This window comes from Perca flavescens, chromosome 5 (genome assembly GCF_004354835.1).
Source record: "Perca flavescens isolate YP-PL-M2 chromosome 5, PFLA_1.0, whole genome shotgun sequence".
NCBI lineage: Eukaryota > Metazoa > Chordata > Actinopteri > Perciformes > Percidae > Perca > Perca flavescens.
In genome coordinates, this window is record NC_041335.1 from 24880965 (window position 1) to 24893680 (window position 12716).

General features: G+C 37.8%; 2 protein-coding genes across 2 annotated transcripts; both read right to left on the reverse strand.

Moving 5' to 3' along the window:
- Positions 1-770: 770 nt before the first annotated feature.
- Positions 771-5687, reverse strand: polb (polymerase (DNA directed), beta). Its single transcript, XM_028578179.1, has 14 exons — positions 5462-5687; positions 5101-5158; positions 4141-4207; positions 3255-3329; positions 3077-3135; positions 2618-2667; positions 2378-2429; positions 2186-2240; positions 2037-2109; positions 1874-1944; positions 1656-1742; positions 1447-1514; positions 1132-1271; positions 771-992 (listed from the first exon to the last, which is right to left on the reverse strand). The coding sequence occupies exons 1-14, from the start codon at positions 5520-5522 to the stop codon at positions 898-900; spliced, it is 1011 nt and encodes a 336-aa protein (XP_028433980.1). The 5' UTR covers positions 5523-5687; the 3' UTR covers positions 771-897.
- A 746-nt stretch (positions 5688-6433) lies between these two features.
- enkd1 (enkurin domain containing 1) lies at positions 6434-10100 on the reverse strand. The gene is made up of 8 exons (XM_028578824.1): positions 10017-10100; positions 9368-9458; positions 8839-9063; positions 8478-8650; positions 8246-8389; positions 7888-8030; positions 7112-7248; positions 6434-6996 (listed from the first exon to the last, which is right to left on the reverse strand). The coding sequence occupies exons 2-8, from the start codon at positions 9450-9452 to the stop codon at positions 6836-6838; spliced, it is 1068 nt and encodes a 355-aa protein (XP_028434625.1). The 5' UTR covers positions 9453-9458; positions 10017-10100; the 3' UTR covers positions 6434-6835.
- Positions 10101-12716: the final 2616 nt, after the last annotated feature.

The following is a 12716-nucleotide window of genomic DNA, read 5'->3' on the forward strand; positions in this document are numbered from 1 at the left end:
CATATTTCTGCATATATGAGTAATTATCAGTTAGAAAATCTACTCAGACCTCACAATGTTCTACATATTTTGTCATTCAACTTTAAAGCAAACAGTTCAGTTTAGCATAAACGTTTAACTTTTTAATGAAATTCATACTTAAACAGATTTCCACTTTTTCAACTATTCTCACTACTTCAACTTCTTATGGATTTAAGCTATTCATCCAGTTTAGCTTTAGCAATTCAGCTGTTCAGCATTCCCACGCATTTTCTGCAGGAAATGCATTGTCTAGTTGCATTTCTTCTTTCCAAATAATTAGTTTGCCCGACTTTGACCAGAGAAGAGAAATACTAGAAGTCTAAAAACTCTTAAAAGTCCAATGGTGAATGAGATTTTTTTCAACTACTAACATAAAGCAATACAGCTGTGCTGTCTGAATGTGTAACAATTTTACATTAAAACACTTTGCACAACTCGGCCAAATAGTTAAAGGGCACTACTGTCAAGGCAGAATGCCTTGATGAAAGTGGTCCTCATTATTCATGATTGACAAACAACTGTAACAGAAGATAGTTTTTTGAGTACCTCTTAGAATAAATTAGTCAAGTTTTTAAAAACATGATTTAAAAACTTGCTTAAATATGGAGCCCAAAGGCCTCCACAAAGATACACCATGGAGAATTAAACCGAAGATACAAACAAAATAATGTTGTGCAGAGCATGACATTTTAGGTTAAATGTCATTAAAAGGGGATGGTTTCAATTTAAGACAAGAACAAAAATTAAAATGACTTTCACAGTTCTTTTCAATAACATTGTTGAATAGAATACTATACGCAAATTGGTACACATGCTTCTTGTTTTCAGGAAAGCTGTAGCTTCAACTACAGATGTAACTGTAAGCTGTCCTTTACTTCACTCGCTGCGCTCCTTTGGCTCTCTGTATTTGTAGTGAATGTATTCAAAGATGTCTCTCTCACTATCCACCAACAGAGGCTCGCCTGCCACACCTACAACAGATCCACAAAGAAAAATAGCTGATATTACAAACTTAAAGCATGAATCATTGGTTAATGACTGATGCCAGAAGACACACAGGGCTGGAACAGAGTTGAGCAAGGTCATAGGTCACATTCAACTGAGACTCACCAGTGACCCCAACTGGCCGAATGGTGTACTCATTGAGTGTGAAGCCCTTCTCCAGAGCATGAGTTCTCATGTTTTTATTGAAGATATCACTTCCAGTGAAATAGAGAACTCCACAGTAGTACTGGTCCTTGGGAATTAACCTTGGGTAAACGGAGAAAGGGCAGTTAGAGAGCAGGAACAGACGGTTGATTAGAAGAATTAACAAATAAAAACAAAAGGTTGCCTCTTTACAGTTTTTGTGGTATATCCAATTGTATTGTGGAGACAACGTTTTAAGTGGAAGATCATAGATTTGAGCAATATAAAGTATGGCACCTAATATCAATACGCCTGTGAAGGTATTCTTCCTCATCTTCATCACTCGGTTGCAGCTGGCAGACTCCCTAGAAAACAAGATCCAGCACATAATGACCACAGTCATGCGCTTCATGGGTTGGGTGTACTTATTGTACTAACTGCATTATCAATCACAACATCAACCACATACAGCTGAGCACAAGAGAGAAAATAAGCACAAGCCTCACCATGAACTTGGTGTCTCCTTTAGACAGGGTGTCGGTCACAAACCCAACAGACTCCAAATGCTCGACGACGGCATGGAGGAGCTTGGGCTGGATAAGAAGATAAATAGAACAAAATAAATTGTAAAAAGAAAAAACAAGCCAAACTGCGATTAATTGCATTATTAATGTAGTATCCATTTACAACATGATACGTGAGCCGCAGTACAGAAGATTCTTACCTGCTTCTGAGTCTGAGAGGTGTAGTCTGGGTGGGTCAGCAAAATATCAATATCACCACTCGATGCTGCACCTGGAAATTATGAACATGTGAATCAATATCATGATTGCTAGAGTTTAAACTCCTATCATTAACTGAACATCAACTGTAAGGGAAAGTTTTACCTCTCCTGTAGCTTCCACAGATTGTCCCAATATATTCTGTATCGATCTCCTTCAACTCTCCAAGAATAAGAGTCTAAACAAAACACACAGTGTGAGAACACTCAACAAAACTAATTTGAAGACAACAAAAAACGTAAATGCTTCATCACCTCCATCTGTTCCATTTCAGCACGTGGAATCCTTTTCTCAAATTCCTCAAAGTACCTGAAGGTGGCAGAATAATCCATGAAATGCAACACGTGTCAATAGAGAAAGACTTTAAAAATATTTAAACCAAGGTTTATTTTGGTACTACTGAATTACACATTTGTAAAAAAAAAAAAAAAAAAAAATCAGCTTACTTGAGACCAATCTGTTGATGATGGTTTAGCTTGTGCTCAATCTTTTTTAAATCTAAAAATTAAACAGCAAAGAACATTACTCCTCTTATATCATACCAAAGCTAAATCTACATTGTGCACATGTATTAATCATACAATACACTGTATGTGAAAATAAAAGCAAATCAAAAAAAGTCACACAGACCAATAATAAGATTAAACAAACATGTTTGACCAATTTAATAAACAAACTAAACAAACCTTCTAACGTCTTCACCCCTTCTTCAAAAAACTTCCTGGCGGCAGCAGGGCTGAAGTCAAGACCCAAGAGATGCAGTTTGTTACATGAAGTGCATACAGTAAAATTACATGAATAGATAAAGGTTAAGCTTAAGATAAACGTTTTGACCCTGCTTCTTCAGGCAAAGAAAACCCAGCAGGAAGAAGCGTTGCCTTTGTATTAAATATGGGAGCTTAAAGCAGTGTTGCGGACATTACATTTTTTTCACTTTAGTATTTTTCATTTGTCCTGCACCTGCCAGAAGGTGGGTTTGTGCACACAATTACTTTTATAATAGATAAAACTTAACCCATCCCTCTGGAGTGGCCACTAAAAATGAACTGAAATGTTTACACGGTGCATTTTGAGTCGTCATCATGCATGTCATTGTGAATGTCCATATAAAACAGGTTTTTACGTTGGTATGTTTAACGACATACCCAATTCCAGTGACTCTGGTAAGGAAATTGATGGATGAGCTGGTGTCATCGTTACGGATCTAGAGGAAAATATGAAAGTAGGACATCAGTCTGTGTAATACATTGAAATTGAGCTATTTTTAAACACATACTGCTACAGTGCAACATAGATCATGTATTACCACGCCACAACACCCACCTTTTCCAGTTTCCGTAGTTTGCCAGTTTGCAGGAACTCATCAATCTTTTCAGCTATTTTAGCTCCAACACCATCCTGTTAAAATGTGAGAACAAACATGAGGGTGCTGAATAGTGCAATCTGCAGCAGTTATGTAAGATGGGCAGAGTAGTACGGTTAACAAACAAAGGCTACAGCAGAGGGCATCACATAACACACAACCACAGCAGGATGAGCACATCAGTGGTAGGGAAGACAAATAATGATCCAGTTTTTTTTCCAGTTTTCAGGCACCATTACACTGAAATTAACTGCCAGTAAAGCAAATCAAGTCAGCTGTCCTGGTCAAGTTTAATAGAGAGACAGATATGAAGAGATGATTCTAAGACGTAGTGAATCTGAGCAATTGAAATTGATAAAAAGAAAAATGACCAAGAAAAAACATCCATAAAAACTGTGGACATGCCAAACTCTGGTATGGCTGTAATTTCAAAGGGGGACTATGGATTAAGATCGTTTTGAGAAATCAAGCCAATTCTTCATCTATGATGATCCTGATCATTGGTTAAACCAACTTACTTTCAGACATGTATTAAAACATAAGAGAATTTCTTAATAAAGCAATGTTTGAAAAACATACTGAACAATACTGACCAGTACATCAGCACCATCTATCTTCTACTACAACTACTGACCCTTATACCCTTCAAAAAGGGTAGGGTTTATTGCAAGACTGGACACTGCATCTCAGTTGGTAGTTGCTACACAAAATATCATTATGAATTTAGATCAGTGTCACCAGATCAAGTTTTTACATATTTATTGTGTGTCAAAAAATTCACTAATGAGTTTTATTTTTTACAAGGTCAACAACTGAATACCTTAACACCAAAACCAGTGCACATACCAGTTTCTTGGCCTCTTCGCCATTTTTGATTTTGTTAGGGTACTTGGAGATGGTAGATGCTGCTTTCCTGGACAGGGGATAAGCACAATGATTTGTAAAAGATATATAAAGCAAAATTAGATCTTAAAGACATAAAGTAGCAAACATGATGTGGTGATAGAAAGCTCCTGTTAAATGCCTCAACAGAAGCGTTTTGTTAAATTTACATTTTACACTTTAAGTTTTACCACATTTACTATTCAATTCTCCTCCCAATACGGCATCAAATGTATTATACACTCAGTGGACAGTTTATTTAGTAGTCTTAGCTAAAACGTCTAAACAATGCAGAAACTCTACCTCCATGAAGGTTATCATTTTCAGTTTTTGTTGAAACTATTGTGAAGAGGTTTTATTTTAACAGTATGGTAATTTCGGAGGCTGTAGTATATATTATTTGAGACAGCCTAACAGTATAGTGATTTACAGCCAATTGATCAACACCTCTCTAAAACAGTTTCAATATAAAGTGATTGTTGGTCTTCATAGTTTTAAAATGGCAATTGAGTTTATGCTTTCTAAGCATCAGAGATTGATGTATTGTTTCAACAGTGTTACATTTGTTATTGTATGAACAATAATGAAACCCTCTTCATCTTTAACAAAGCAAGGTTCTTTTCATGTCATGTGTACAATTACACAATATTCGTTGCCAATGAAAATCTTAGGCCTAGCTCAGGCACCTTCCAACAATGTTCAATAAATAACTACAAAAAGAAAATAATATAAGTAAAAGCACAATCTTCTATAAATGAAGTAATATAATTTGTGTAGACCGTATTGAAAATAAATTAAACTGAATGTAAACAGAATGCAATCGGAAGTAATTATATATGCATAACGAGAAGTAATACATAATATACAGAGGTGGAAACAGACAATAATAAAAGCACACCTCACTGCTGAGGCTTGAGAGCTTACCTGTAAGCATTGTACTTGTGTATTGCCCTGTTGACGTTTTTCTCGTAATTGGCCAGCTCTGGAAACAGAAGTAATGGCTTTATATTTACCTCATACTCCTGAAGTTTATAGCCACTATTCTAATAACTGCCAGCTCGGCTGAAGGCATTTAAATGACAACACAGTGATTATCAGCGCAGAGAAACTCTCAGCTGCAAGCAAACCAGATAACAAACGCAAGACAGAAATAACATAATTAAGCATATTTGTTTACAAATATATACTACTTAACGTTATGCAAAGTTATTTGGTTGTTTTTACTTAAACACAGAACCCAGGTGTCACGCTAGCTATTGTTAGCTAGCTAAGCTTATTCGCGTACCGACAAGAAAGTCTGTTATTCCCTCATTTAGGGATTCCTGTGGCGCTTTCCTCTTGCTCATTGTTGATTTGGCAAGTTCTTAAATGTCCGTTTTAAACTTAAACGGCCTTGTATGTATGTATGCATGAAAAGTTAAACCTATTTGTAGGTTAGGCTAGCCTCTAACTAGCACATTAGCTAGCTCAAGCTGAACAATGACCGAAGGACGTAGAGGGGGTGGGGCGTGCGCCACACGTCATACATACCCGCATGCTGCGTTCATGCCACCTCGGAATAACAGGCACCGCCACCCTGGTTACGTTGTTTTTCCGACTGGCAGCGTTCACATGGTCGGGATCATATGTCAATGGTCGGGATGCGTGTTCTTCTTCTTCTGTTATATTGGCGTTTGGCATAACAACTTTACCAACGGTAGCCTAGAGCATCAAGTGTGTGAAAACATGGAGGCCACAATAACAGAAGATTCTCTGCTGTTTTCTTATGCCAGCATCCAGACAGCACATCGCCAGGTGTTTGTTTGTGTTATCTGCAGGACAACGAACGGGAAAAGAAACGGTTAATGTGTTGTTTTTTTATACATAGGCCTATTTATGAATACTTTTAAACATATTATGTCTATGTATGTTTCTTGGCAGAGGCATGTGTCCACAATAAACAGTTTATTATCATTGAAATATGTTCAGTGAACCAAGGTCGCCTCCATCAAACGTCAGTTGTCAACAACGCGTCACCAACCGGGGAACTCGGTTATCAAAATCCATCCCGAGTTTCCCACCTCTGATTCCCACAGGACGTTACGTGAATGGTGACGTTTTCACTCGGAAAAACATTTTTTCCGATGTCCATGAACGCACGGCCAGAGTCGTGAAGACAGCTTTCGTCAAGTAGTAGCAACGTCGTAGAACGACTTCTTCAGCACTGTGGAACATACCGACTTTGTAAACACTGTTATTGTACGGTTTGATACCCAAGAATTTAAACCAATGTTTAAGTCTTAGACATACAATGACTTAACAAATGTAATCATTATTACAAAACAGACAATTTTATACAAAGACAAAACACATCGTTTATTTTTTTTTTCAAGAGAAAACGGCATATTATTTAGTAGCATGTATATTGCTTTTTTTTAAACTGATAATAAGTAACCTCAATGGTTGATCTTATGTAATAATCACTCAGTTTATAATATATAATTTGAAATTTAATAAAAGGAAAATACTTTCCTCACAATAAAATGATCATCTATTGTACAAGGTTCCGTGTTTTGTTACATTATGCAACTACAAAATGAAAATGAATCTCGATAAAGCAGTGAATTTACAAGAACATCTCCTCCTCTTCCTTCCCTCTTCTCCTCATCCTCCTCATGTGTTAGGAATCTATTTTTACATAAACTTTGTCCCTGGAGAATATTTTAATGGCCTCCTCAATTTCAGAAAGCCTACAATCAAGATGAGCCCGACGTGAACGAACACTCAGATTGTCAGCTTTGAGAGGGAGAGACAGCAGCTCAGTCACCAGTGAGCGATGGGCTGAGGAAACAAAAAACAAAATTAGAGAAGCAAATACTCACTATACATGTAGTACCTTAATGTAATATTGCCATCATTAGTATAAGGGCAGATATAAACAGCAACAGAGACATACTCTCTTTGAGGGACTTCAGTGTCTCCTGTCTCTCACTCTCAGGCATCAGGGTGTGACCAGCTGGGGCTGTAGGATCAGGTGCATTCCTCCTCCTCTCCTCCTCCTCTTTATGCCACTGCTCCTTCCTTTCCTCAAGACTGAGTGTACATTTATGTGTCAATGAGAGGGGGAATAGAAATGACAGCAACAGCATTATAATTGTGTCAAGAGTCATGTGACTTTAATATAAAATAGAAGAATCACTAAAATCTGATATGAAGAGGTGTGTCCTGTGTTTGTTCTGTGTAGTAATATTATCGATTAATGATTTTGAGTCACTGGGTCATAGTACATGAAAGCTATTGAAAAGAAATCATGAAATTTCCATAAAAATATATATATAAATAGACATATCGTGTAAATAACTTTTTTTTCCTTCAATTTCTGGTTATTGTTGGTTGAGCTTCTTGACCGTTTACAGTACTTTTATTTCCTTTACTATGTTTATTGTTATGCACCAAACACCAAGGCAAATTCCTTGTATGTGTGAAACTTCTTGGCAATAAACCTCTTCTTGATTTTCTGATTTCAGAGAAGCACTAAAATCCCATATGAAGAGGTGTGTCCTGTGTGTCCAGTGTAGTAATAATATCTGGTATTGAGTGACTGGGTCATATTACATGAAAGCTATTGAACAAACCATGAATTTTCCATAAAGAATATTTATATAAATTTTGAGTAGATAATGAAATTTGATTATAAGGTAAGGATGTAAGATATGGCATAAGAATACTCACTACTGAGGCACCTGTCCCTTGACTGCACTCTGGATAGGCTTATCTCTAAGGTTTGTCAGTGACTGGGACCGACGCATCACAGTTTTTCCTGCAGACCGGGCATTATGTTTTATGAAGTCTATTGTCTGGCCTTCCACCTGTAACTGTATCCACATACAACAATGTATGGAATTAAAACAAAAAAGGAAATAATGCAGATTCACATCAAAGTGAGCAAAATGCATATTCATGTTATTTGTTTGATAACTACTTTTGGAGCAAATTACAAGAGTTGCCAATATATATAATCAATATACTATACCTCTTATTGTCTAATCATGTGTGTATAAATAAATAAACCTTTATTGGCAATTCTCACTTGCAAGTTCTGGTCCTTTATGGAGTTGCAGGAAGCCGGGCGTTGCAAAGCTACAGGAGAGGTTTTGGAGCGTGGTCTTGGTGGGGCAGCAGAGTGGGCCTTCAGAAATGTTTGACACTGTGGTTTAGTAGTTGGACTAGAAACCTGCATTAAAGAGACTGGATTAAAAATGTGAACCAGAGGAAATCATTATAACTCAAGGATTTCCATCTTTTGCAGACATGCTCCTTACCTGTAGCTGGACCATCACCCTGGATGGGACGTTCTGATATTTGGAGGAGGTCCAAAGAGCTTTGACTGGAACCGGACGAGACTGTGCTCTCTCAGCCTCATGCTCTTTGCAGCGTCTCTGGATCTCCCTGAGCCGACGCACATTCTCTTTACCAAAGTCATGCACCCGCGGTTCTGAGAATCAAGAATTGCAAACGTTGTCTCAATTACATTTTTAATTTTTTTCTCTTAGTTGCTATGACAATTAAAAAATGGAAAACAAGAAATAAGAAGATACACTGGTACTATCCTTCAAAAGAAAAAAGACCCGCTCTTTTTTGTATAGCATAAATTTACAAACCTGAAAAATGTATTGCACTTACTCTGTTTGGGAACAGGGGTGATAGAGACACCTTCTAGTTTGAGTAGTTCTCCCACTACCCCTCTCTGTCCTCGTTCCAGAATATGGGTGGCATTAGGACTGATACGGGGACGATGTGGTGGGGTACGAGCACTGTAGCAGCCAGGGTACAACACAGGATCTGGAGCGAGTGGCCCTGAGAGCAGGGCCATAGCTCCATCATAGTTTCCCTCTAAACGGCCACGTGCTGGAGAAAAAAAGAAGTTACTTAAAACTAATGTTTTGTCATTAAACTAATGAGTTCAAACACATGAAAACAAGATGTCTAAAATAGCAGTTTCCCACATGTGATAGATTTGGGGCACTCGTGGATGTCAAGAGATTAACTCCAAAGAATCCACAACAGTTCTAACAAATCAAGTTGTGTTGATGTTGTCAAAAGGAGAAATCCATCTTATTATTATGATTATATTGAGTTTTCCCAAAATTACTGGAAAATAACACAAACTTTTAAGTTTTTTTTATATAAGAGCCCCGTGGCTGCATCTAACCCGAAGCAGGTCGTGTGTAGTACTGAGGAAACAGAGAAGGGTCTGGGGGGATTGGCCCAGATATTGATGAAGGTCCCTCACACATCTGAAGCTGTAAATTGTGCAAAAGAAGAAGAAGAAAACGGTAAAAAGGTAAAAGCATCAGCTGAGAAATATAATCAAAGTCAAACATAAACATACATTTTTCACAATAACTTAAGATGATGATTGGTAAGTGTTAGTACTTAATGACAAGCAAGATAGAAAATAACTGCACTTTTCTAACAAAATATATCCTTGAGGGTTTAAATCACACCGAATGAATGAATGAATAAGGCCACGCAGAAGTGTAGTTTATGTTTTGATCAGTCAGTAAGGTCAGCTATAATGAATGAATGAATGAATGGATAAATCAATCAGTCGTTCTTGAGATGCTATGAAAATCCTTGCTACCGTTGTTACCTAACGCCGTCTAGCTATAAATATTGTTAACTTAATTAGCTAGCTGGCTAACGATAGTATTTTGTAAAGTTAGCTAGTTAGCGTTAATCAACAAGGGCTCTTTCAACCCGAAAGTATTTGCAATTGTTTACGTCGACCAAACAACTCTGACCGGTTACGTTGCATTACTACGGACCGTTACATAAAGTAATCAAGAAAAAGTGTTTACCTTTATAATATATCGTCTTGTTTATCAGTTGAGGATTGTGTTCACGCAGACTGATGACGCTAAAGGTATCAACACTTGTTCCAGGATTCTTCACCATGGCAACGGGGCAACCGCACACAGAACTAGATTTGACAGAAGAGAAGTTCCCCCAAAGTCCAAAACAGTCTCCGACTTCTATCAAAACAATCTAATTTCACCAAATCAAGCAATTATTAAGTTATCAAAAATAAGACACGGACACAGCGGCGGATTTATTACAACAGCCTACAATTTGTGTGTTACTGCCAACTATTTCGTGTCAGTTCAAATTGCGGCACATCATTTTGTAGACTAGCCATAAAGGGATTGCTGACTATAATGCGAATAAAAATACATAACTCACACCGCATGATGTGTAGTTAGCCTTGACAAGCCGGTGTTTAAATGCGCACCTGCAGGTTTGAGTTCTAGGTTATAGCAGGTGTATTTCTATTCTGATCCTGCTGGTGCCCATAGACTGTTAAAGAGCAATGTGCAGGTTGGACACCCCTATACAGCATAGTGTATATTAATGATAAACAACTACATTTTCAAAACTGGAGGAATATATAACCGCCATAAACGATATTTTGAGATAAAATTGTAATAAAATAACTTCCGCATCTATCTATCACTGACCGGAAGTGACGTAACGCGAGGGCGTCTGGTCAAGTTCATGCTCAAATTACAATGGACATGGATGAAGAAACCGAGCTCTCCAACGTTGGCGAGCATGCCTATGATGGCCCACAGGCCTATAATTATGAGCCTCCTAGGAGAGACAGAGGTCAGGGGGAGATTAGGGTCTGGGGATCAGGGGGAGGAACAATGGGCAGAAAAGAGAAGTAGAGTTGCGAACCAGTGGCGAATAGGGCAAGTGACTTGGTGAGTTACTGTGTAGTATGGTGGCTAACTCTGGTTCATCTAGGCTAGTACATTGGTGTTATACAATAAATCTGCTTTAGCAAACATACTTTCGACCTTGTTTTAGATTAAACATACATGTAGATTGTCTTAATTTAAGCCAGCAACGTTTTGTCTTGTGATATTCTACAACCTAAGATTTTAACGCTCAGACAGCTGTGGAGTCCATCCAAGCCATGGATGTATTAAGAGAAGCAGGTTAGCACTAGCACAGAATCGTTTTGTTGGCTAGGTGCTTGTGCGGACATTGTGAGGCTATGGCGTCAGCGGTGGACAGCCTGTGTTGTCGAGAGGTGGATGCCTACTGGGCACTAGTTGAGGGTTTAGTCCCGGCCACGGACATTACCTGCCTGCCGCTCCATCCCGGCTTTGATGCCTGCTGCCTCAACCCGTTCTCGCTGCAGGTAGCATACCTCAACTTCAGGCAGGAGCATGGCCCTCTCCAAGCCATCAGACCACAGTATGTTTAGATGAGAGTAATTTATAACACTATTATATTATACACTTCTATTATAGTCGTCAGTTTTCTACACAAATAACAAACTGTATCAAAATAATGTACATACTGTAACTACTTATATATTGCCATATTCTACTGCTCTTTATACTATTCCTCTTGCACATACAGTACACTTATTCTTACGTTACCGTTTCTGCACAATGGTACTGTTACCACACTGCACATATCTGTCTATATGGTTCATACTGAATATCCATATTTATTCCGTTTTTCTTATAATATATTCTGTTAATACCCTGCATATATATCTATATTCTTACTAATATGTTACTCCTACTACATTGCACATATCTATACATGTTGTTCATTACTTACTTACTTATACATATTTGATTTTGTTACACTTCTGGTTGGACACAAACTGCATTTTGTTGTCTTTGTACTTGTACTCTGCACAATGACAATAAAGTATAATATAATCTAATCTAATGTGCATTATTGATGCTGAGGGATTAGCAGATTTTTCAACTCTGATGTGCATACATACCTTTATGGAATAAAATAACTGAAAATGTTACATAAAATAAGTCTATCACTCAATATCAACATTGCACCCCTATCATTCTCTAGGCAATTCCCATACACAGCCTACAGGCAGGTGGTCCGATAGACATATGGGTTTCTGGGCAGGGAGATCAGGAAGGCGATACCAGCTTGTGTTGTGGCCGCAATCAGGAGGCAGTTTCCAGAGGAAGGGAGGCAATCAATAAATATATTTTGTTTTCACAAAATGAACACAATCACAAAGTGTCTTGTTGTATAAAATGTATTCATATTTTCATTGATAGTAACTAGGAGTGTTGGGCAAGTTACTTCCAAAATGTAATTCATTATAGATTACTAGTTATTGTCATTTCAGAGTAATTAGTTATATTACAGTCTCTGAATTGTAATGCTTTACACTACTTTTGTATTAATTTAGTTTGACTTGGCAGGTAGCTTGTGAATTTCACCACCAGATCAATAAAGTCTCATCTTTATCAACTTTAATACATCATAACAAGAGTTCTCTCAAGACACTTTACAAATAGAGTAGGTATAATTTACACTATAATTTGGAGATGTTACACTATAATTTACAGGGACCCAACAATTCTAGTAATTCCCCCAAGAGCAAGCATTCAGTGCAACAGTGGCGAAGAAAACCTCCCTCTCAGGAAGAAACCTGGGACAGACCCAGGCTCTTGGTAGGCGGTGTCTGACGGTGTCAGTTGGGGGTGTGATGAACAGTGGCAATA